We start from the raw sequence: 26,316 nt of genomic DNA on the forward strand, positions 1-26,316 counted from the left end.
CGGTGACTGCAAAGTTTTCTCCTATCTTTGGAATCCTTGATGCCCCAGTGCTTCTTTAGTATTTTGTCAAAAGGCCAAATCTACTGTTTAGGAATACTCTTTTTTGAGAAAGACCCACTGCTTAGTACGTACAAATAAATATTTAGAGTCTTACAGAGACAAAAAAAAGTCTTCACCTGAAGGCGAGGCATCTCACATATCAACTCAAGGGAGAAGCCAAATAACTTTTTCTTTCATATCAAAGAATTATGACTTTAAAATAAAGGATTTAATATAAGCTACTGAGCACTTTTTGTTTGGACAAGAGGATGAAAGATAAGGACATAATAAAACCGCTCAAGCCCCACAAAATTGAAGTTACCAGATAGGTTTGGAAGAAACTCTTGAAATCAGAAGAGGGTAGATACAGATGTCTAAATGAGCCAATTTTCAGGCCCATCACTAACCATACAAGTATCTCTACATTCTATTGTGTTTTGTTCCTGACCTGTTTTTACTCGGACTCTATCTTTTCTTAATGTTAACCTGTTAGCTCTATACATGGACCTTTGGACTTGGTTTTTCCCTTGTAACTCCTCCTTACTTTGCTCTTAGCATTTCTTCAATAGATACTCACTTGGATTTAACCTGCCTGAATTATCCAATTTAGACTATCTTTGGTAAACCTTTCAATCTGCCCTCTCTTGACCTAGTGTCAACCTCTCAGAACTTAATTTCTGTCACTGGGCATCCAATTCAACCCAACAAATATGGGTTGTATTCACATATGCCGTGAATTAATTATTAACAGGAGTGAACTGAATGGCTTAATTTTTTCTGTTCTTCCATCCATTCATTCAACATTTATTGACACCTACTGTATGCTGGAGATAATGCTGAGCACTAGGGATGTAGAAATAAACAAAGATAGGTATGCTTCCTCCTCCATTGGAATTCACAACCTAGCGGAGGGGAAACATGTTACACAAATAACCACACAAATAAACATATGATTAAAACTGTGGTAAGTATCATGAAAGAAAACAAAAACAAGAGCATAGGGCCTGTGTACAGGAGACTTAATTTTCACCGAAGAAACAGAGAAGGCCTATGTGAACTACTAATACTCATATTTGAACTTTGAACTCTGAAGTGACAGTTGAGGTTGATGATTTTTTAAAATTGGGTGAGTAAAAGATCACCAATTATTCAATAATTGTAGAGAATAAATGTAGACATTGTCCAATGTTTATTATTTTTCAGGTATATTACATTAATTTTTATAAAGAAAATAAAAAGACTCTAAGGTTTAAACATTACATTCTTATTTACCTTAGTTTAATTGAAGTACTTAGTAAGAATCTATAGTTCATATAAAAATGCTTATAAGATAAGATAGCTGACTATTTTAACAGTAAGTTTTTGGGTTAAGATTAAAAACAATTTAAAACACTGCTGGAAAAAATACTACATTTTGTGGTGTCATGGAAGTAAAATGATGTATAAATTATCTTCTGTCTCTCTATTTCTATGATTACTTCAGCATGTATGCACAGCACATAGGTTCAGGAAGGTCCATGGAAGAATCACATCACTGGAAGGTGGTGTTTAAAGCTGTCTTCTAGCAGTCTCGCTACTGGCTCTGAGGTTACTGTGGAGTTTCCATTTTTTGTCTTACATGCAGGTAAACATCAGGTGTCCTGTCTTTCATCAGTCAGAGTGCCTTTAATTTTCTGGCTTTTAAAAGTGATAGCTTTTAACTTTGATTCTTGGTTACAGTGAAAATGGCCACGAATAATGAAGTTTTACATAGAGGGCTTATTTTATGAACAAAGGAGGTAAGGAAATTGATACGAGTTTGGCAGACAGGTTATGAGGATCATCTGAAATGTAAAAGGCTTTGAATTTTTTTTAAAGTTAACATGTTAAAATATTGGCCTAGGGTGGGTGGAGTAGACCTAGCAACAGGTAGGAATGGAGAGAAAGGGACATGAAGTTGTCTGAATGTCTCAATGTCTGCAGCTGGGGGTAAAGAAAATTAACTAATTGGGATCCATTTTGAGTTGTTAGCAAAGCTAGTTACTAATCAAGATGCTTTGATGTGATCCTGGACCAGCTTTCTTCATATAGGGTATCATCCAAATGAATACTGGGTAAGTTATTCATAAAATGAAACAGATCTGATGTTCTACATAAATATGTTCATATATGATTTCCCTTCACGTCTTAGAAGAAAGAGGTCTAAGAAAATTCTCTACTTTTAAAGCAAGAAACGAAAGAGTGCAGACAGTTTTTATGCTTGTCTATACTGAGTGAAATCTCTGGGATTTTTCTGACTGGTGGTGGAGGGAGGGGGTATTTCTCTTTCTTCTGGATTGCTCAGCTCAGCTAGAAAATGGATTGTGACCACATTTGCTGCCATGTGCAGGAAGCCCTGGCAGAGAGAGGGCAGAGAAGAGAGGGCAGGGTTAGAGAGACCCTGATGAGTCCCTGGGTCCATCACCCCCAGGGCTAACTCTGCCCCTGCTGGCTCCCAAGGCTTTAGAATATTCCCTGCTTGTAGCCATTTTGATCAGAGTGTCTATTGCCTGCAAGTTTATTGTCCTTCTTTTTTTTTTTTTTTAAATTTTTTTTTTCAACGTTTTTATTTATTTTTTTTGGGACAGAGAGAGACAGAGCATGAACGGGGGAGGGGCAGAGAGAGAGGGAGACACAGAATCGGAAACAGGCTCCAGGCTCCGAGCCATCAGCCCAGAGCCCGACGCGGGGCTCGAACTCACAGACCGCGAGATCGTGACCTGGCTGAAGTCGGACGCTTAACCGACTGCGCCACCCAGGCGTCCCTATTGTCCTTCTTACTTAAAACCCTTTTGTGTCACTGTAAGGCATGAGTAGTTTCTTCTGTTAAGATTAAAATGCCACATTATGCATACAGACAGGAGGAAATGCCAGTATTTTTATGTATAAACAGCTGTAGCCACTGCATTAAAAGCAGAAAAACTAGACATTTAATTGTGAATTTGCTAACCGTTCTTCCAGAATGTGCACATTAGCTATTAGCTAAAATATGAAGTGCCTCAATGCCTAAATGAAGGTGATAGAAAAAAGAAAAGTAATGAGACAAGAAACAGTTTACTGTTGTTCTGAAATATGGGCTCTGGAGTTATAGGAAGTCATCCAAAGTGTGGGTTCAGTCATGTATGCACAAATGCTTTTTTAATTTTCCTCAGGTTTTGTGTTGTTCTAGGACCCGGACCCTTCTAGTTATTGTCGTAGAGAAGGATTCATCCTGTGATACTTAATTTTTTGTGTCAGGTTGGCTGGGCCACAGTGCTCAGATATTTGTTCAAGCATTATTCTGGTTGCTTCTTTGAGGATGTATTTTGAGTGAGATTAAAATTTAAATCAGCAGACTTTGAATAAAGCCTATTGCTGTCCATAATGTGGGTGGGCCTCATCCAATCAGTTGAAGGCCTGAAAAGAACAAAAAGATAGACCTCATCCAGGCAAGAGGGAATTCTGTCAGCAGATGACAATTCTTCCCTGGGACTCTAGCCACTGGTCTACCTCATTAGATTTGGGGCTTGCCAAGCCTCTACAACTGTGTGAGTCAATTTTTTAAAATAAATCTTTCTCTATCTCTGTCACTCTCTCCTGCCCCCTTTGGGGAACCCTGACTAATACACAGGCTGAGCTATTATAATTAAAATTTTAGAAGCAGGCTGAAGAAAGCCAGCACACAGTGCCCCTTAAAATTTGCCTAGATTAGGCTGACTTCTTTCTGACTATGCTACCTTATCATCCATAGAGACTTACGGAAACACATTTTCACCTACTTCTTTCTATTTTAGTAAAGACAGGTTTAAAAACTGCCTAAATACTTAAACATATCTCAAATAAGATATACATCTAAGCCTTCTCTTCACATATTTGATATACATATTTGAAATTCAACAATTAAATATAACATTCCAAACCCTGATATTATTTAGGTACATGTGATAGATTACTGCTTTAGGGATTTACTGAGTCCCTTATTCTTGTTATATAATCGTGAGAAATATTATCGCAGCTGAATGCCAAATAAATTAACAGCAGCTCTCTCTGCTAAGCTCTCTCTGTTTGCAAAGATTAAATATAATTCAGGGGTTCCACTTTCTTACTAGCAGTAGTTTAAGACAGAGCGTGGTCTCACAGCTAAGGGAATAAAGGACACAGCCCAATTAGCTGTGGAAGACAAAGGCAGTTTCCAGAGGTGACAGATTGGCCTCTGCCATTTGTGTCTAGGGCTTACAATCCCACAGACTTGCCTGCTCCCCAAGGACATAACTGTGAACACTTCAGAGGAGAGTGGGATAGTTTGATGTTTTGCCATTTTTTAAAATAAAATGGTGTGGCAATTGAGAATCCCAAATCATTTAAATTCCCTCGATAACATGTTATGGACTGAGTTGCATCCCTTTGAAATTCATGTTGGAGCCCTAATCCCCAATGTCACTGTATATGGAGATGGAGACTGTAAGGAGGTAATCAAAATTAAGGGAGGCCATTGGGTAAGACCCTAATCCCATGGAGCTGCTGTCCTGATAAAAGGGACAGACACCATAGCTCTCTGCCATGTGAGGACAGAGCAAGAAGACAGCTGTGTATAAGCCAGGAAGAGAGCTCTCACCAAAATCCAACTTAATCTGGGACTTCTAGTCTCCAGAACTCTGAGTAAATAAATTCCCATTATGTAAGCCATTTGGAGCATTTTGTTATGGTAGCTTGAGCAGACTAATATATACCACTTAACACAATTATGTGGCTATATATGTATAGACATTTGTCTGCTTGCTCAAGGTATACACTGTCATTAGATCATGAGCTATGAGCGCAAGGTCACGTCTGTCCCATTTATCATCTAAACGCCAGTAAAAGCCTAGCATAGAGACCTGTTAAATCTACTGATTGCATGGCTCATTCCAGTTACTAACCAAATATGAGCTAAAGTAGCAGTGGTCATAATTCTAAAAAAGAAACCAGTATGTGGCTTAGAGTCCTATAACCTTCTATGTAAAATGACACTTGTGAAGATTCTAGAAAATTCAACATGTTTGAATATGAGAAGCTATATATATCCAAAGGTGAAAAAAAAATCAGCATTCTCCAATTGTTGAAAACAAGGGCATGCATGAAAACAAGGGCAAAAACTGTCTTTGTTCTCTGGTAATTTTCGAGTTAGGGAGCTCTGCTTTAGGCCCTGTGGTTCTACCATTATTGATTTACAGGAAACTCTACCACAACCAAGACAAATAGAGCTTAGTAGTTCCATCTCTACAGCATTTCACCTTGCCAGGCCTGGTGTTTTCCCATTGTTAAGTGAAGCACAGCAATGCCAAGTAATGCTTTTCAAGCGATCAGAAAGCACGATGCCATGTGAAACACTGTTAAAATAACAATACCGGATGGCGTTAAGAAGACAGTGTAAATGATGGCTCTCTTATCTTTAAGTCCTATCTGCCCATCCATATGCTTTCTCTTTCCGAGTCAGAGCATATCTCAGTTGGTGTCTGTTGGGAAAACTTGACACAAAGTAAGGTATCATGAAAAGTAATTCTTCAAAATTCAGAAGTAGTGATAGGTGGCTAAATGTGCTTTTGGAGAGCTGATTGCAGCTCTGGATGCTGTTCCACAGCACAAAGCCAGTCCCTAGTGCCCTCAGGCTGTGCTGTGTGCAGAGGATGGAAGGAACTGCATGAGGCCAGTCACAGGAGAGCAGGGCCAACAGGCCTGCTTTGGTCTGGCTTTGCCTCTTTCTCTCAGAGAGCCCCTGGGAGCCACAGCTTTGGAGCACTGCATCTGAGCAGGTTTTGTGGCACTCTTCCCTTGGCTTCTTTATCCTGACATCAAGGTAAACTGCCTTAAAAGAAATAAAAAAGTACTTGGATCACACTGGGGCCTCTGAACATGATATTTCTAGGGATAGAGGAAAAAGACCACAAGAAATACGACTAAAAAAAAAAAGTGTTTAGTGCCTATAGCAGGGACATACACCCTGGAAAGCCCTAATGCTACATAAGGAAACAGCCATAAAAGGGAAGGTCTTAAACTTCTGGGATGCTTTAATTCATTGGTGCCAGTCATGGGCTATGTCCTCAAGCCAGAAATTCTGATATGCATCAAGTGTTCTTCACGAAATGAATAAAAATGCCTTCTGTGTGTCTGTGTTACTTAAATAAATATGTAGGTACTATTGCTATATATTTTCAAGAGATTATTTACAATGCCACTGAATTCTGGATAGGTTTCTTTTTGTTTGTTTGTGATGTATTCTCTCATGTAACAGATACCAAATGAACAAACAACCACTCTCTTACGGTTGTGTCACAAAATTCTGGTGTTAAAAGGGGGTCCTCATGCAAACTCTGCAGTCCTGCATCTTTATGATGTCTCTTTTCCTTCAGAATTTTCTCTGAAAATGCCCTTCTCTCATCAACATCACTTTTTCCAAGATAATCTCCATCTGTGTTTCCTCATCCTCCGGGTCCTGAAAGAGAAGCCTTTCTCTGTTGATGACCCTTCTTTCCAATAGAGAGAGGAGGTATCCTTGGCATCTTTGCCCCATCAGGGACACTTGCACGCCTTGGGACCTGTGCATGCTGGAAAACCACATGCTGGAGAACCGTGATGGTTCTACTTGGTCAGGAGAGATGGACTGACGGAAGACCAGGGTGTGAGCTCCCAGATTTCCTTCCAGCCAAGGAACAAGGAAGAGCAGGGAAGATGCTAGAATATATTCCAGGAAGTGGGAGAAAATTTTTTATCACTGGCATCCTCCTATGGCGTCCTCCTATGGTGTGCTACGTGCTACTTATTACCGAGGTCAGCACAGCAAAGGTGGGTTTTTTACCTTCCGTGTTTTATGTGGGTTTCTCATTCTGGATGACTTCTTAATGTCCACTTCAGTGGTATTTACACATCCAGGCTGGAAATGGAAAAACAGAGAGACAAAGGAATCTTTGGGGATGAGGTTTTGATTCATGCATTAATGACTTGCCATCCACAACCTGAACAAAAGCTGTGATGACACAGGTCTCTGGAAGTTCTTTCTAAATGGCCACAGCCACCCATCAATGGAGATAGTAAAAAAAAATATAGTACACTCTCACTCCTTGCACATAAAGGACTTCAGATACCATTCTTGAGTATATTCCAGAGAAACAGGGACAAGAAATGCACAGACTCTGCCTTTGAAAGTGGGTATTGACATTAGTAGGGGCTAATCCAACAGACTGGGAGCAAGGGTGTCCAGAGACCAAGCGGCTGATGGCCCAGCTGGTACCTACAGACAGCCCTGCTCAGAGTACTCCTCTATGTGAGGTGACACTGTTATCACATGGCTGTTTGCTTCCCAAGTTGGAAAACTACAATTAGTTGACCCAGCTCAAATCGCAGGTGAATTTTTTTTGCAATGATTCGTGAAATTGGGGGACTAGGAATATTTGTTTTCCATACACAGAATAGGATTGTGGTCAGCCTGTTACTGGTTCTCTGAAAATCTCAGGGGCATCATTTTGCCAGGCTTACTGTTCTGTTGCACAGAAACAGAGAACTGTAAACCTTCTTTTGTATTTGGAGGAGGAGAGGGGTTGAGGGAGGGAGTAAGAAAAGAGGGAGAGGATGGGGCTGAGGAGGAAGGAGAGGGAGAAAAGGAAGGGGGGAGGGAGAGGGAAGGGAGAGGTAGTGGGAGGAAAAAGAGAAAAAAGGAGATTCAAGAATACAGGGGACCTTATATCTGGAAAGGTCCTTAGATATCACTTAGTCTTTAGAAGTGGTTGGAAGGAAACACTTTTGTGGGTTGTGTTTCCCTAACTTTCAAGTTTTGGTACCAGATATAGGGATCTCTGGTACTAGTATAAGAAGTATCATGTTGTATAACTCTGTGCAGTTTCTCTGTTTTTTCCCACAGAATGTAAGATCGTTAAACATGAGATATACTTGAAAGTGATTACAGAGAAACTATGAATGTGGAAAAAGACTTTTGCACAGTTGGGATGTTACGGGAGGCGGCGGGGCAAAAAGGCAGCAGTGATGTGATTCTGGAAATAAGCTGTTCTCCACACTCACTGGCAGGCAAGGGGCTTCACTTTTGGTTTAATGAAGACTTGCATGCAGGAATTTCCTTGAAGAACCCTCTCCTGATAGCACAGCCATTGGGAAGAAGCTCCACCATAATAGTGTAAAGGATAAAAAAGTAAGTAAAGAAAGCCCTTTTTCTTGATTTTTTTCTACATAGGTTGCATGTGAAATATATATACTACAGACACACAAATACACACATGCATGTGCATGCACACACACACACTGCACTAAAAATGAATAAATCACAAATTTGGTTTGCATATCTATATATGCAAACCATATATATAAACCGTGATCTGCTTGGCAGTAAGGAGGAAAAACACCCACATGGGTGGGATGTAGTTACTAATTGACACTGAGTAACTCACTTTAGCTGCCTCACCATACTGATCAATGTCTGATATTCTGATTTAATTTTTCTGTGGCTACTAGCAGCATAAGTATTTTTCAAGAGACCCCAGTGAGTTTGATATGCAGCCAGAATTCACAACCACTGATAACAAAGATAACAAAGATAATGGTTTAAAACTATTAAAGTAATATTAAAGTGTTTTCATTTCCTATTCAATTTCCATTTCCTTGCAGCCTTCCACCCGTAAGGCTCGGTCCATTAGGAAGACAAGGCACTGAAATTCTTTATGCTCTTATTGATTCATGGCAAGACAGATCATAGAAATCTTCTTCTATATGTTAAAGGGTGGGAATAGTAAGGGCATGCCTTTCCATGACCTGGAGAAAGACAGACCATTTATTATTTATTTAATAAATATTTATTTCTGATATTGTGATAAATTTTGTGATAAATAGTGACATACAAGGACAAAGGGATGATCTTCTAATATAGTAAGCATGGTAAGTATGTGAATCATCACACTGTAGGAGCACAGGACTGGAGAGAAGTTTGGCCAAGGCATTATGCAACAGAACATTTCATATATCCATTGTTATGTACATCCTCTTGGCTCTCACCAACATGGCTGAAATATATTTATTTATCGTTTGAGCAAATTTGATCCCAATAAGACCATGCTGTCTTCGGTTATTTAATTTCTTTCTTTTAGTTTTAGAGAGAGACAGAGTGCAAGTGGAGGAGAGGGCCAGAGGGGGAGAGAGAGAGAGAGAGAGAGAAGAGAGAATCCCAAGCATGGTGCCCGATGAGGGGCTCAATCCCATGACTCTGGGATCAGGACCTGAGCCAAAACAGGAGTCAGATGCTCAAATGACTGAGCCACCTAGGTGCCCATCTTTGGTTATTTTAATATGTAAAATGTACCACTAGCTGGCACCAGATCCACATGAAATGTTATGGCTAAATTGGTTTTCTGCACTACTAAGCATAGCTTCCCAATAAAATACAAATAACATCACCATTACCAAGTAAGCACTCAATAAAAATGTTCAAACATGTACTCCTGGCCAGATATAATATTAAATTCATAGTATTGTTCAATTTAAGGAATAATGAAATAATATTTACACTGACCTAAAAAGAGTCATAAATTATTTCTAGTGATTCAAAGATAAATTTATTTTCAATAGAATTAAGCTGTGTTGTGACATTACTGTAACACTATTTATTAAAAAGTAAAATTGAATTCCTTAGAATCCATTCCTGAAGGAGGAAAAGGATCATATTATTGAGAAATATTACTGCCATAGTGTACACGTAAGTGTCTCAATGAGTTGCAAAACAGAGATGAAATTTTGGTTTCATCATTGATGAAACCATCATTTTACTTAAAACAATCTGAGTATCATTTAGTTCCTGTCATGCAAAATGACATTATTGTAGCAGAAGGCACACTCTGCTCAGGATAACTGGGGAAACTTAAGGACTCTTCAGTGAAGAGAGTAATGGAGAACCACTTTCTTTAATTCAGTCCCAGTAGCTGAAGTGAAATTTTCTGAAATGATTAAAACAATGTCCTAAATGACAAATAAATGGAGAGTTAAGAATAAGGTGGCAAATAGAACTGATAATATCCATATTCCTGGAAATTAAAAAAAAAAAAGACATGATTCTGGGAAAATCAAGACTTTGAATGTTGAATTATTTGTCTTTTTGTAACACAGTACAAGGTTTAAAAGTCCAATTTGCAATGTATTTTACCTCAATGAAAATGATTCTCTCCTTATCCTCATAAAAAGTGGTTATAGATTTTAGAGTGATCAATCTCAGGATACTTTTTTAAACATTCAATTGAAGCTTTTATTTCTGTTCTTGGGCCAACAGGGCTTACTAAATGCTACACACAAAGGAAGTTGTTTAAGGTAACTACACTGGAATTCCTTTCATTCACCCTTTCATTCATCTGATTACTACTTAATCTTATTTGCTGGACACAGATTCTGGATTATGTAATCCTGCTTCAGTGTAGGCTATGAACAAATTCTGGGAGTCAACAGACAGAAGGAAGGCTCCTGCATCAGAGGGGAGGGAAATGTACCAAGATGCTTGGAGCTGTGGAAAGTGGTCGGGTCAGGTAGAAATTATAGCCCACAGTAAGGACTTTGATTTAAGTCTAAACATAAGGGGATGTCATAAGGGAAGTGACTTAATATGATTTATATTTTTAAAAACTCAATCTCTGTAGGGCACCTGGGTGTCTCTGTCAGTTGGGCGTCTAACTTCGGCTCAGGTCATGATCTCACAGTTCATGAGTTTGAGCCCTGAGTCGGGATCTGGGTTGACAGCTCAGAGACTGGAGCCTGCTTTGGATTCTGCATCTCCCTCTCTCTCTCTGACCCTCCCTGGCTCACACTCTTTCTCTCAAAAATAAATAAACATTAAAAAAATTAAAAAAATAATCTCTGAGCCTGGAGCCTGCTTCAGATTCTGTTTCCCTCTCTCTCTGCTCCTCCCCTGCTCACTCTCTGTCTCTCAAAAAAAATATATATATATGTATATATATACACATATATACATATATATTTATATGTATTTATATATTATATATATAAATTATATATATTCACATATATAACATATATATTATATATAACATATATTATATATATATAAATAACATATATATATATATATATATATATATATATATATATAATATATAAACTCACTATGGTTTCAAAAAAAATAACTCAAGATGGGTCATAAACCTTAATGTGAAATGCTAAACTATAACCCCCCCCGGAAGATAGCATAGGAGAAAATCTAGGTGATCCTGAGTTTGGTGATGACTTTTTAAACATGACACTAAAAGCACCATACATTAGAGAAATCAATGATATATTGGACTTCATTAAAATTGAAAAACTATGCTCTGTGAAAGACAAGCCAGATTGGGGACAAAAAAAAACCACAACGCTTGCAAATGGTACATCTGATGAAGGACTGTTATCCCAAATATACAAAGAACTCTTAAAACTCAACAATAAGAAAAAAAACCTCAACAATAAGAAAATGAACAACCTAATTTAAAGGTGGGTAAAAGAATCCACATATGAGTGAAGACATATGGTATCTGTCTTTCTCTGCCTGACTTATTTCACTTAGCATAACCCTCTCCAGTTCCATCCACATTGCTACAAATGGCCAGATTTCATTCTTTTTCATTGCCAAGTAGTATTCCATTGTATATATAAAACACATCTTCTTTATCCACTCGTCATTTGATGGACATTTAGGCTCTTTCCATAGTTTGGCTATTGTTGAAAGTGCTGCTGTAAACATTGGGGTACAAGTGCCCCTATGCATCAGCACTCCTGTATCCCTTGGGTAAATTCCTAGCAGTGCTATTGCTGGGTCATGGGGTAGATCTATTTTTAATTTTTTGAGGAACCTCCACACTATTTTCCAGAGTGGCCGCACAAGTTTGCATTCCCACCAACAGTGCAAGAGGTTTCCCATTTCTCCACATCCTCTCCAGCATCTATAGGCTCCTGATTTGTTCATTTTAGTCACTCTGACTGGCGTTGAGGTGGTATATCATATGTGGATTCTGAGAAACTTCACAGAAGACCAGGGGGGAGGGGAAGGGGGAAAAATTACAGAGAGGGAAGGAGGCAAATCATAAGAGACTCTTAAATACTGAGAACAAAGTGAGGGTTGATGGGGCGTGGGGGAGAGGGGAAAGTGGGTGCGGGCATTGAGGAGGGCACCTGTTGGGATGAGCACTGGGTGTTGAAACCAATTTGACAATAAATTATACATAAAAAAATAAGTATGGATAAAAGGTCTGAACAGACACCTCACTGAAGAAGATACACAGATGACAAGTGAGCGTAAGAAAAGATGCTGTACGTCATGTGTCATTAGAGAATTGCAAATTCAAACAATTAAATACCACTACACGCTTATTAGAATAGCCAAGATCCACAGCCCTGACAACATCACATATTACAGGGCATGTGAAGCAAAAAGAGCTCCTATTCCTTGCTGGTGGGAATGCAAAATGGTACAGCCCAGTAGTGAAAGCCTTGACGGGTTTGTTTTTGTTTTTGTTTTACCTTTTTGTAATTCAAGTGCGTGATTTAGGCATTGATGAGTCAGCAACCATTTCAAAGAGGAACCCACTTCAAAGATAAAGAAGCAGTTTGTCTCCAACACAGATGCTCCTTTGTTTTGGAGATCTTGGTTGGTTTCAATACTGATCATCTTGGCTACTTGTTTTTATTTTATTTTTGTTCTTTCTCTTCCAGTGTTTAAATTTCCACTCTTATGTTTTAAATTCACCAATAAAGAGTGAGCCCATGAAACCCTAGGCCCCCAACCTCAACCCCAAGAAAAGCAGTACTCTGGGGCTCATGCGCTCTCCCCTCTCCTCAACTTTATTATGTGGCCCCAGATGTGCTATGTAATTACTTTTTTCTGTAAGTTGTAAAGCATTATTTTTTTCAAAGTTTCCTGATAATTGTTGTGGAAGGGCAACTTGCAGAAGAACCACATAAGAACCACATCATTGATCCAACCATAACACTGGTTATTGATAGGCTGAGACCAACACAAAAGAAGCCACTCTGGAAGACAGTTTGGCAGTTTCTTACAAAACTAAACATACTTTCACCATTTGATCCAGCAATTGTATTCCTTAGTATTTATCCAAAAGAGTTGAAAAATTATGTTCCCACAAAAGCCTGCACGTGGATGTTTATTGCAGGTTTAGTCACAATAACTGCCAAAATGTGGCATCCTTCAGTAGGTGAATGGATAAATAAACTGTGGTATGGAACACCATGGAATATTATTTACGGATGAAAAGAAATAAGCAAACCATGAAAAGACATGGAGGGCCTTAAATGTCTATTATTAAGTGAAAGAAGTCAGTCTGAAAAGGCTACACTATATGATTCCAACTATACGACATTCTGGAAAAGGTAAAACTATGGAAACAATAAAAAGATCAGTGGTTTCCAGGGGTTAGGGAGAGGGATGGATGACTTAGGCAGATCACAGAAAATTTTTACGGTGGTGAAACTGTTCAGTATGATACTATAACGGTGGATACATTTCATTATACATTTGTTTAAAGCCATAGAATGCACAACACCATTACATTAGAGTGAACCCCAATGTAAATTATGGACTCTGGGTGACAATGATGTGTCTGTGCAGGCTCTCTGATAGCAGCAGAGGTACCACCCTGGTGAGGGATGCATTTTGAAGTCAGAATCAACACAACTTGCTGATGGATTGGGTTAAGGAGCATGGTGAGGCAAAAGAGTCAACAATGACCCCTAGTTATTGGCAACTGGGTGAGGTGGTGCCATTTATCGAGACGAGGAAGGCTGGGAGAGGAACAGATGTAAACAAAGAGAGAAATCAGGGATGGCTCCTGGATTTCATTTACACACAATTTTAGTATTTTTACTGAATTCTCCAACTAGAATACAGCTCTTTATGCAGTCATTGTCAAGGTTCATGGCTCAGAACACTTCAACATTAATGCTTATACAATAATCTGTCCCTGGCCGGCCACATCCTTTTGTGTCTTTGACTTTTTAGGTGCATATCATTGAGTGTGCAAAACCAATGTCTGATAGTCAGTTATGGAAAACCTGGTGGAGTGGCATCCCATTACTCAGAGCATCTACTACATTTCTCTAAATTCTTCTCCAGTGCATCCTACCACACTCTCTTAATCTGCTCTGGTTGAAATCAGACCACTTCTACTTAATATCTAGTAACTGTCTGTTCATCCTTCTGTGATAGTCCCTTTTTATAGACTAGCAGCTGCCATGCAGACAAGTACAGCCAGATTGTCACAGTTCTCAACAAGCTACCAAGAGGACCCTAATGAGTGAGCTTGCTATGGCTTCTCTGTGATCACAGGCATTGCTCATGTTTCATGTCCAGTTTTTAGACATTTAAAATATTTCTAGCTAGAATTTCTTTGGAATAAAAAAAAAATCACTGGGTAGAGGCTGAGTTGTCATACTTACCTTGAATAAAATATGAGCTCCTTCAGGAAGTGACAAAAGCCTGAGGCAGGTATGCATGGGTCTACCACTCATACAAGTGATTGATCTCCCTCATGTCCTATGATTTTTTTCTTCACAAAATGCTGGTTGCAATTTGAGGGCATGGGAAGATTTTTAGTTGGGGAATGAAAAAGACCCCTCTTAGACTGAACACACACACTCCAACTTACTGTGCACTAGGAAGTCCTGGGTTCGCATCAAGGGCATTTTCATAACCTACAGCTAACTGGCATTTGGGATGGCATTATGTTGCTGTCCTTCTGGGATCTCATTCATGGGAGGGTGAGTAGCAACATGATTTTGGGATTCCTCGTCCATAAGCTTAATATCATCAAATGTCTTCACTTTTTTTTTTTTTTTTTTACTTTAACTCCTAATGTGTTTGTTGAATGTAGGCATGAAGGAAATAAACCTAAACCAGATCTCTGATGGCAATGGAAATTTCCCCAGCATAAAAGTTAAGAGCTGAAAAGTAGGAAAATGGATCACTTAACTGAATTGGTGAAAACAATTTTGCAGGTAATACTATTGTTGGTCTTGACGATTTAATGGTGTGCTGTAACTGGTGAACAGAACCAAATAAAATTCCTCATAGTATAAATAACTCACCAAAAAATAACTAAAATTCCTAAGTAGTACAAATAAGTAACTTCAAAAGGCTTACAATAATTGTTGCAACAAATGACAATGGGACAACTAGAAAATAACAACTTCATGAAAATCAGTGGATATTGGAATTGGCCTTGAATTCAATAGCCTTGAATTACAAAGGCTATGGGAGAGTCTTAAGTCATATGTTCCCAAATGGAAAAGAGGCATATTTCCCTCTCCGGACCAGATAACACAGAGAAAGGCTGTCTTTACACACAACTCAGCTCAGCAAGACCTCTATAAAGAAGATGAATTTCAAAGACACACTCTGTTGCATTAAACTTGATTTCCAAAGGTAGGAAAAGATAAGTGTTTTATTTATCTAGTGGTGTCAGAAAAGAGAGGTTCACATAAAGTTATTTTGCAGATTAAATATTTATCACTGAGAGCCAAAACTCAATTTTATTTTCACCATTGGAAAAAAAAGGTATTCTAAAATAATTCCCACACATCCCTAGATTCTTGCACAATTATATCCAAAGCAATGCGATCTTTTCTTGTTGATTCAAGGTCATTATTGAGAACTACACTTACTGTGCCATCCTTAAGACAGCAATGCCTGTGAGGCTGGATGGCCTTAACTCTTAATGGTTTTTGAGCTTTCATGACATTTTAGGTCATTTTTTGAATGCCTCTGCCTTCTGCCAGTCAGTTGTCAATTTTGTTGCTCTCAGTGTCCTTCCTCCCAGCACCAACCCATCATCCTCAAATCTGTTACTTGGGTTCTGACAGGGGTCAGGAAAGCAGAAAAATGCTTCTTGAACACAGTGTCTCATATTTTTGCAAATGAGCCAACCAAAGCACCTGAGTTAGAGTGTGGGTGTTTTTAACAATTTCTTTGGCTAAAATTTTTGGAGTTTATTCTTGGCTAAGTTTTAGGTAGAATTAGGTTTTTGGATATGTGAGGAAGGAAATGCAAGAGGTTTGACAAAGGGAATGTAGGTAACTTCTCATCTTTTTCAGAAAACTTATCAGGACATAAATACCTACAGGCTAATTAAGTGGATCAGAGTAGATGACATGAAAACTTTTTCTGGAGTTCTGAGATACGGGGACTTCACACAGAAGGGGAGCTGGCAATTCATTCTGTGCTCAGGGGCGGGAGGAGAAGTGCAGTGAGACACTGGGCAGTGCCCTACAGGAGTGTCTGCCCCAAATCCTGCAAGTGAACAATCATGCCCCTGCTCTACCAACCACTGGTGGGAGAAGCCTTCCAGACACAGTACTAGTTTTAGATCAGTTGCTCAGAAAAGACACTGACCAGCCCTGAGCTCCTCCTAGCCTCCCCATTCCATTCCTCATTGCCTTTGCAGCAAAGGCCATATCCATCCACCAGGGTGTTCATGCTATGATCTGGCAGTCGTCAGCCACAGCTTGCTTTCCCTTCCTTCCCACATTTCATTCAACGGCAAGTGTTGTGCACTTTACTCCAAACACATCCTGAATTTATCTGCTCCCCCTCGTGCCACCATCCTGGTCCAAGCTGCCATTATCTCCCACCTGGACTATCTCAGCAGACTTCTGATTTGTCTTCACCAATCCTTTCTTGCTTTTTACACTCTACACCCAAGTTGTTCTCTGCACTGCAGCCAGACTGACCTTTCAATAATGTAGCCATGTCACCACTCTCCTCTTCAAGCCTCTTCTTATCACATTTCAGATAGAAGGCAAACCCTTTCCCATGTTCTACAAGGTGCTACATAAATGGCCTCTGTCTACCTTTCCAACTCTGGTATCTCTTTGCCTCTGCTCACTTCAGTCCAACCTCATCCACCTCCCTCCTATTCCTTATATGTGTCAGGTTCTTCCTTTTGGACTGGCTGCTACTTCTTTCCACAAATATTATGTAGCTGGCCCCTTGCCATTTGGGTCCGACATAATGCTTCCAATCATATCACCTTGTTTTTCTTTATGGCACTTGCCTCTACATGTAATGTTCTTATATATTATCTTTGTTTATTCTTTCTCTACCAAAATGTAAGCTCCTCAAATATAGAGGCTTTGCCTGTCATGTTTAATGCCATCATTTTTCTTCTGTTACGTAGTAGGTGCTTAATGAATATTTAATGAATAAATCAATGAATGAATGAGAGAAATCATACATTTTACATAATAGCTATTTCTGAACACTACTCATGCTAAAAAGATGAAATGAGTTTTATTTACTGTGTTTTGGTATATGTGTGTGTATGCTCAAGCATATTGGTACCTATAACTTAAATCCCAGACCAATTGGTCATAAATTATCATTATTATCTTACATTATGAACAGGAAACATATTGTCTAATTCTTCAGTTAGGCTTCAAAGAAACATTTGTTTCAAGAAAATTTAGCTCAAATATTTTTTTCTCTTGAACTATAAGTAGCCCATTGGTTGATAAGTATATATGGCTAATGGTATATTGCTTCCAGATTTTATGGGGGTTGAATACTTAAAAAGCAGGAGGACACTGGGAACTTACAAAGGCTCAGTTTTAGAGAAGGCAATATGAGCAAACTCCTCTGCCCCTGCATTTACAATTTCCATTCAAACTGTCTCCATTTTGACCTACAGTCTTCAAGGACAAATAAAACTTGTGCCTCTGTCCATTTTCCCTACCTGGATGTTTAAGGCACAGTGGAGTTAAGATGAAACAACTTAGCTATAGGGCATAATAGCACAGCTCATGAGTCAGTTTTTGGTTTTCAAAAGCTTGTGGGTTTCTAACAATATAAAGTCACCCAATCCATAAAAATGGGATGTCTTTCCATTTGTTTGTGCCTTGTTTAATTTTTTATCAGTATTTTGTAGTTTTCAATATACAAGTCTTTTACCTCATTATTTAAGTTTATTCCTAAGTATTGTGTTCTTTTTATGTGTCCTGTTGTAAATGGGATTACTTTCCTAATTTCCTCTATAGAAAGTTTGTTGTTAAATATTGGAACCTTTGCACACTATTGTTGGGAATGCAAAATGGTGCTGCCATTATGGAAAATAGTATGGACATTTCTCTAAAAATTAAAAACACAATTGTCAAAAGACCCAGCAATCCCACTTCTGAGTATTTGTTTTAAACAACTGAAATCAGAATCTTGAAGAGATAGAAGCACTCTCATGTTAACTGCAGTACTACTCACGATGGTCAAGATGTGGAAACAACCTAAATGTCCCTTGACAAAGAAAGGATAAATAAACTGTGGTAAATGCATACAATAGAATACTATTCAGTCTTAACAGAAGAAAGGATGAAAGAATGAAAGAATGAAGGAAAGAAAGAAAGAAAGAAAGAAAGAAAGAAAGAAAGAAAGAAAGAAAATCCCACAATATGTAAGAACATGGATGAACTTTGAGGTCATGGTGCTAAGTTAAATAAGCTGACAACCTAGAAGAAATGGATAAATTCCTAGAAACATACAATCTTCTAAAACTGAACCAGGAAGAACTAGAAAATCTGAATATACCGATTACAAGTAATGAAACAGAATCAGTAATCAGAAAACTATGAAAAAATAATAGTACAGGACCAGATGGATCCAAGTGGATTCTACCACACATTTAAATAAGAAATAATACTTATTCTCCTCAAACTATTCCAAAAAACAGAAAAGAAAGGAAAACTTCCAAATATATTCTATGAGGCCAGGATTTTCCTGACACCAAAAGTACACAAAGTCATCATACACACAAAAAAATCTATAGGCCAATAACCCTGATGAACATAGATTCAAAACTCCTCAACAAAGTACTAGCAACTACATAAAATACATTAAAAAATTATTCATCGCAATAATGTAGGATTTATTCCTCAGATGCTATGATGGTTCAATATTCACAAAAATCAATCACATCACGTACCATGTCAAGAAAACAAAGGAAAAAACTCATATGATAATTTTAATAGATGCAGAAAAAAGCATTTAACAAAATTCAACATTCATTCATGATAAATTGTACTGGAAGTCCTAGCCACAGCAATCAGACAGAAGAGATAAGAGACATCCATATTGGTAAAGAAAGAGGCTAAACTGTCACTATTTGCAAATGACATGATGCTATACATAGAAAATCCTGAAGATTACGCCAATAAACTACTAGAAATTACAAATAAATTCAGTAAAGTTGCAGGGTACAAAATTACAAATTGGTAGCATCTCTAAACACTAACAATGAAGTCGAGAAAGAGAAATTTAAGAAACAACACCATTTACAATTGCAGCAAAAAGATTAAAATACCTACAAATAAACATAACCAAACAGGTGAAAGACCTATACTTTGAAAACTATATAACACTGATAAAAGAAGTTACAGATGACACAAATGGAAAGATATCCCATGCTCATGGATTAGAAGAATTCATATTGTCAAAACATCTATATTACCCAAAGGAATCTACAGATTCAATGCAATCCCTATCAAAAGGCCAACAGCACTTAAAAAAAAAAATACAACTAGAACAAATGATCCCAAAATTTCCAGGGAACCGCAGAAGATCTCAAATAGTCAAAGCAGTCCTGAGAAAAAAGAACAACAAAGTATAACAACTCCAGATTTCTTCTTTAAAAAAAAATTTTTTTTTAACGTTTATTTATTTTTGAGAGAAAGAGACAGAGCATGAGTGGGAGAGGGGCAGAGAGAAAGGGAGACACAGAACTGGAAGCAGGCTCTGGGCTCTGAGCTGTCAGCACAGAGCCCGACGCGGGGCTCGAACTCACAGACTGCGAGATCATGACCTGAGCGGAAGTCAGACGCTCAACGAACTGAGCCACCCAGGCGCCCCTAGATTTCAAGATATACTACAAAGTTGTAGTAATGAAAAGTATGGTCCTGGCACAAAAATAAACACATAGATCAATGGAACAGAATAGAGACTCCAGAAATAAACCCACATTTATAAGGTCAGTTAATCTATGACAAAGGAGGCAAGAATAGACAATGGGAAAAAGACAGTTTCTTCCATAAATGTTGCTGGGAAAACTGGACAGCTACATGTAAAAGAATGAAATTGGACTACTTTCTTACACCATAAATAAAAATAAATGAAAAATGGATTAAAGAGGTAAACATGAGACCTGAAACCATAAAAATCTTAGAAGACAGCACAAGCAGTAATTTCTCTGTCATCAGCCATAGCAACATTTTTCTAGATACATGTAAGAAAGGAAATAATAGCAAAAATAAACTTTGGCACTACATCAAAATAAAAAGATTTTGCACAGTAAAGGAAACCATCAAAAAACAAAAAAGTCACCCTACTGAACGGAAGAAGATATTTGCAAATGATATATTCCATAAGGGGTTAATATCATATATATATCATACAACTCAACACCAAGAAATCAAACAATCCTATTTAAAAAAAAAAAAAAAAAGGGCAAAGGCCCTGAATAGACGTTTTTCCAAAGACATACAGATGGCCAACAGACACATGAAATGTTGCTCAACCTTACTAATCCTCTAAGAAATGCAAATCAGAACCACAATGAAATATCACCTCACATCTGTTAGAACTGCTAAGATAACAAAGACAAGCAAAAACAAGTGTTGGTGAGGATGTAGAGAAAAAGGAACCCTCTTTCACTGGTGGTGGGAATAAAAGCTAGTGCAGCCACTGTGGAAAACAGTACGGAGTTTCCTCAAAAAGTTAAAAATAGAACTAACCTATGATCTAGCAATTACTACTGTGTATTTATGCAAAGAATACAAAAACGTTATTCAAAGGGATCTATGTGCCATGTTTATCTCAGCATTATTTACAATAGCTAAGACATGGGAACAACATAAGTGTCCATCAATATACAAATAGATAAGAAAAATACGGAACAATGGAATATTGTACAGCCATAAAAAGTGATGAGATCTTGCCATTTGTGACAACATGCATGGACCTAGAGGGTATGATGCTAAGTGAAATAAGTCAGACTGATAAAGAGAAATACCATGTGATTCCACTTATGGGAAAATGAAATGAATCACAAAAAGCAGAATCAGAACAATAAATGCAGAGAACAAACTGACGATTGCCACGGGGAGGAGAGTGGGTTGGGCAAAATGGGTAAAAGGGGAGAGGAAGATACAGCCCCCCAGTTTTGGAATGATGAAGTCATGGGAATAAAAGACGCAACATAAGGAATATAGTGGATCATACTGTAATAGCCATGTAATGGGACAGATGGTAGCTACATTGTGGTGAACATAGCATAGTGTAGAAACTGTCAAATTACTAAGTTGTACACCTGAAACTAATGTCAACTCTATTCAAAAATTAAATAAACAAACAAACAAATAAATAAATAAATAAATAAATAAATAAATAAGCAAGCCAGTTACAGAAAGACAAATACTACACGAGTGCACTTTTATGAGGTATCTAGAATAGCAAAATTCACAGAACCCAAAAGTGGGATGATAGTTTCCAAGGGCTGGAGGGAAGTGGAAATAGGGAATTTCTAATGAACAGGTTTATCATTTGAGTTAAGGAAAATGAGTAAGCTGTAGAGATCTGATCTCATGTTAAGTATTCTTACTATAATATAAAATTAAAACCAAATGTGAGTTTTAGACATAGAATAAAAGAGCTTAATTTCCAAAGGACTCATTCTGTTATCACTGTTCTTCCTTGCTCTGTATTATGGAATTAAAGATTAAAAACCCCTAGGAAAAAAAATCTAGATTCAAGATGTAAAGCATACAAATAATACAGATAATAAGAACAGTTCTTACATCATGGAATACTTGGTCATCTTGCAGCCATTGTCATTTGAGTTTTGTAAAGCATTTTATAAACCACACAGGTTCAGTCATTCTGAAACTAATTTTTACTGAAACAAAACATCAAAGACTTGCACATTAGAAGAAGGCATCAATTTTATCTGGTCAAACCTAGCACCCAATTCAAGATTCCTTCTGAAACTTCTCTAACAGAAGTCATTCAACCTTAGCTGCTACAAGCATCACACTTTCCCCTAAAATTACCCCATCTATGTACATTCTTTAGAATGTAGAAAATCTTTTAATAAGTCACTTATTGACAGGGTTATGCTATCTTTTAAAATGTTACTACCACATGAAAAAAGAGAAACAACATGACTACAAAACAGTTAGGATCATGGGCTGTATTAACTCCTGGAAAAGTTAAGTAGCCCCTGGGAGCCTGAGTGTCTCCTACATAGTGGAGGTGAGAGTAATGGCACCAAACTCGTTGTTGTACACAATAATGTGTGTAAGGGGTTAGCATATTCCTGACACGCAAAATACATGGAGCACATGTTAGCTGCTATTATTATTGGAAGTAAAGTTTGACAAACAGAAAATAATTACACAGCAGGAAACTGGGTCTTTCAGACTGTTAGAATTTGAGGAAGTTACCGAATGGAACCAGAAAACAAAACGAACAAACTTTAGCAATTAAAGACCAGATACCATATTTAGTCAATAAATGAGTGAGTACCTTTTGGGGACTAATTATAAAGTATTGTGGAGGGAAGAGTGCAGAGAGCTCTGTTCAGTTCAAAATCCTTCGGCTCCATCAAGTCAGGCACCAGATTCATACGTTTGAGTTTGCCTTCCTCAATGACTGCTTTAACTTTTCGCTTCTCAAAGGGCTAGCTTCTAACGTTTGAAAATATGTAATGACAAACGTCTTTATGTTGGAGTTTATTACATGAAATGTAATTTGGAAAAATCTAGCTGTGACTTGTGAGAAGATACATAAAATTGTTGAAAGGGAATAGCAGAGCCGAGGAGAAATTTTTAGAGCTTTCTGGGCTTGAAAGAGAATTTATTTTTGTTCTCATTAATTTAGATTGTTTTAAATTTCAATTTAGTTATGTTTATCAGGAAAAGAAAGTTCATTTGAAGCTGACACCTGACATTGGATTAAGAGAGCACAGCCTTTCTTTCTTTCTTTCTTCTTTCCTTCTTTCCTTGTTTCCTTCTTTCCTTCAATACAATTTGGGGAAATTGTATCTGAGGAAAATCAAATGAACAGAAAAAACAGAGCCCAAATAATCACTGTTCCCTATGGAATCAGAATCCATGCTGGCAGTATTGGCAGATTGAGCCCATTTTTGCTTGCTCAGCTATCCCTTTATAGACCATGTGCACTTATGTGCGTGCGTGTGTGCACACGCATGCACACATGTTTTTAACTTAAATTTCATTTGATTTCAAACCTATGGAAAAATTGTAAGGAAGTTCAAAGAACTCCATAGACTCTCAGATTCTCCAAATATTTTTATTCTACTTCTCTGCCTATAGTAAAAGACCAGTTACTGGCGACTGTGGTGGCACACAGGACTTTACCTCAGCTATCATAGAAATGGTTTTCTTTTCTTCCTAGCACTTGCCCAGATGCCCAGCAGATGCAAGACCAAAACTGTCCTCTACTCACTTCCCTGAGATGTCGGCTGTGGCCCTAGGGCCTTGCTCCCAGGACCTCCACAACCACATCCACACCCTCACCATTTCAGAAGGAACAGGATAGAAATCTGACCACAACATTTTGAAAAGCTGCCAACACACAGGCTATAGAAACACCAAGTTAATAAGGGGGAAGACAGTTTTTATTCTCACTCTAGCCATGGCTCACATAAATAGCATCAGATATTACATAATAATAGGACACTATATCTCCAAATCTATTCCAGGATAGAAAGAACAGAGGAAGCATAAAAGATGTAACCAGGGAGCAAAAAAGAACAGTTTCACTCACAGAGGCTCATGATAGTTACATTGTCAAAATATTTTTTAATCCAAAGGAACAGATCAGAATGATAGAAAAGCTGTTCTTTTTTCATAATACAAAAGAAGATTTAAATTTGGATTAACACATTTTGGATTTCCTAAAACAGTGAAAAGAATCAGAAGCTGGATTGTGGACCACTGGTAGGCCTACTTGAGCACTGAGGACAGAAAATTGCAGCATTTCTATTGACTTCAGCATAATTTGTTTCTCATGGACACCCCAAAACTGACAATGCCAAAAGTTACAACAGGAATATCATTGAGACTTTTCTACAATATTAGGAAATATATTAGGAAATATATTAAAGCTCCAAATGAACACATGGAATTATGTACATAAATTATGCATACAGTACAGAAGTAAAAACTACCCCCTGACACACACACAATCTATTGACTACTATACCTGCTCGTTCAAGTCCAGAGTCAGCCCTGGGAGTTTCTAGGTTTTATACCTGTCCCACTTATACAGCACATTCCACATCATGGCTCTTTCCAGCAGGCTAACATGGCTATAATACTTAGCTCCTTTTCAGAGATGTTGTGATAACAGACATATACTGCTATTTGCCTGCCTCAGAGATCAAACAAGAAGAAAGAATGAAATCTTGCCATTTGCAATGGCATGGATGGAGCTAGAGAATATTACACTAAGTGACATAAGTCAGAGAAAGACAAATACCATATGATCTCACTCATATGTGGAATTTAAGAAACAAAACAAATGAGCAAAGTGAAAAAAAAAAAAAAGAAAGAGAGGCAAACCAAGAAACAGACTTCACTACAGAGAACAAAATGATGGTTACCAGAGGGGAGAGGATGGGGGGTGGGTTAAGCAGGAGGGCACTTGCAATGCACAGTAGACCACATAACAAATGAAAAGTTCAATTAATAATTAAAAAAAAAAACAACTAGTTGCTATGCACAAAGCTGACGCTGGTGCAATAAAATAGACAGATGTGTATTATGAATTTACAAAGAATGATTGATTACTATTTAAATAGAGATTGCATAGGGTTTTGGAGCAAATGCCAGGCTTTTAGCCCTAAGTAAGGAATTCAGTCTAAGTCCTGTGATGGTTAACAAAACTCAACTCCTCACAGTCTTGCTTGTAAAGTAAGGACAATAATTACCCACCCTACAAAATCTCTGTAAGGAATGAGTGACATAATGAATGTAAAATGCCTTTGTATAAAGGTATTAATCAATGATCTTATTGTTATTGACATAAATCTACAAGTACTATTATTCCCTTACATTTTGCAGAGAAGAATCCATGTGGCAAGTATTTTACATGTGTTTCCGCTGAATAATGTACGTCTGAACAGAAGCACAGCTTGAACAGCTAAGTATCTGGAGCTCACAGACGATGCCATAAATCGATGAGCTTTGTGATAGCTGACAAAGTTCTGTTGACTCAGACCTGGTCACTGATGCCCTGGTTGGTTCAAATATCAGAGCCCTGTGACAGAAAAACCTGTCCTACGTCCTGCATCAGTGTGTTGAGTGCCACCCAAAAGGTGCATGTAGAAAAGAGGGAGAGCAGGTATTAGTAATTTGCTCATAAATTCAAACTGTATCCACAGAGCATCAACCATGTGCCTGGCACTGGGGTGGACATAGTCAGGAGCAAGCTAACTGCAGGGGTGAGGACTCTGTATTTTTATAAGGAATGGGTGCTCCTGCATGCCTGCCATCTCATTCTCAGTAATAAAAATCATTTGTATGAGGTACTGTCATACTCCTCTTCATAATTTTGTTTTGTTCAGTATTGTGGCAGAAATTTTTAGCTCTCTTAAAAATGTGAAAATTAAGGACCTGGGTGGCTCAGTCAGTTAAGCATCTGACTCTTGGTTTCAGCTCAGGTCATGATCTCATGGTTTGTGAGATGCAGCCCTGCGTCGGGCTCTGTGCTGACAGTGCGGAGCCTGCTTGGGATTCTCCCTCTCCCTCTCTCTCTGTCCCTACCCTGTTCACATTCTCTCTCAAAATAAATACATTTTGAAAAATGTGAAAATTAAAGTTGAGAAATGTTGCCTAAAGGTCAATATAGGCAGCAAGAGGCATTCTTTAGTTTAGGAATTATACCTTCATGTTCCTTCTCTGGGGATTTGGCAAGGAGATCACCTGGCACAACTGTGAAACATGTATACAGTTTCCTCTTTCCCATTGACCTAGAACCCTGTGTCTCCACTTCCTACTTAGAGGTTCCTAGAGGCACTGCCCTCAGCACTTGCATGGATCACCCATAGCAATGACAGGGATTTCATTCATGGTAGGATCGGACCTGGTTTCCTCTTTTCTATCCAGTTTTGTTTTCAAATTCTTTCCAGTGACTAAATTTCACTGTGGTAGTTACTCACCAAGATGGTAGGTGATGTTCCCTAGCGATATCCTCCT

General features: G+C 38.1%; 1 protein-coding gene across 7 annotated transcripts in view; it reads right to left on the reverse strand.

Annotated features, from left to right (window-relative positions):
• RGS7 (regulator of G protein signaling 7) overlaps positions 1–26,316 on the reverse strand; it is a 525,076-nt gene that overhangs the window by 34,899 nt on the left and 463,861 nt on the right. For all 7 annotated transcript variants that reach the window (XM_086694015.1, XM_086694013.1, XM_086694010.1 and 4 more), the window contains exon 10: positions 6,872–6,946. In XM_086694015.1, coding sequence (XP_086550141.1) covers positions 6,872–6,946 — 75 coding nt within the window. The remainder of the gene's footprint in view (positions 1–6,871; positions 6,947–26,316) is intronic.

Source organism: Puma concolor, chromosome E4 (assembly GCF_028749965.1).
Source record: "Puma concolor isolate L17-30 chromosome E4, mPumCon1.1.hap2, whole genome shotgun sequence".
In the NCBI taxonomy this organism is placed as follows: Eukaryota; Metazoa; Chordata; class Mammalia; order Carnivora; family Felidae; genus Puma; species Puma concolor.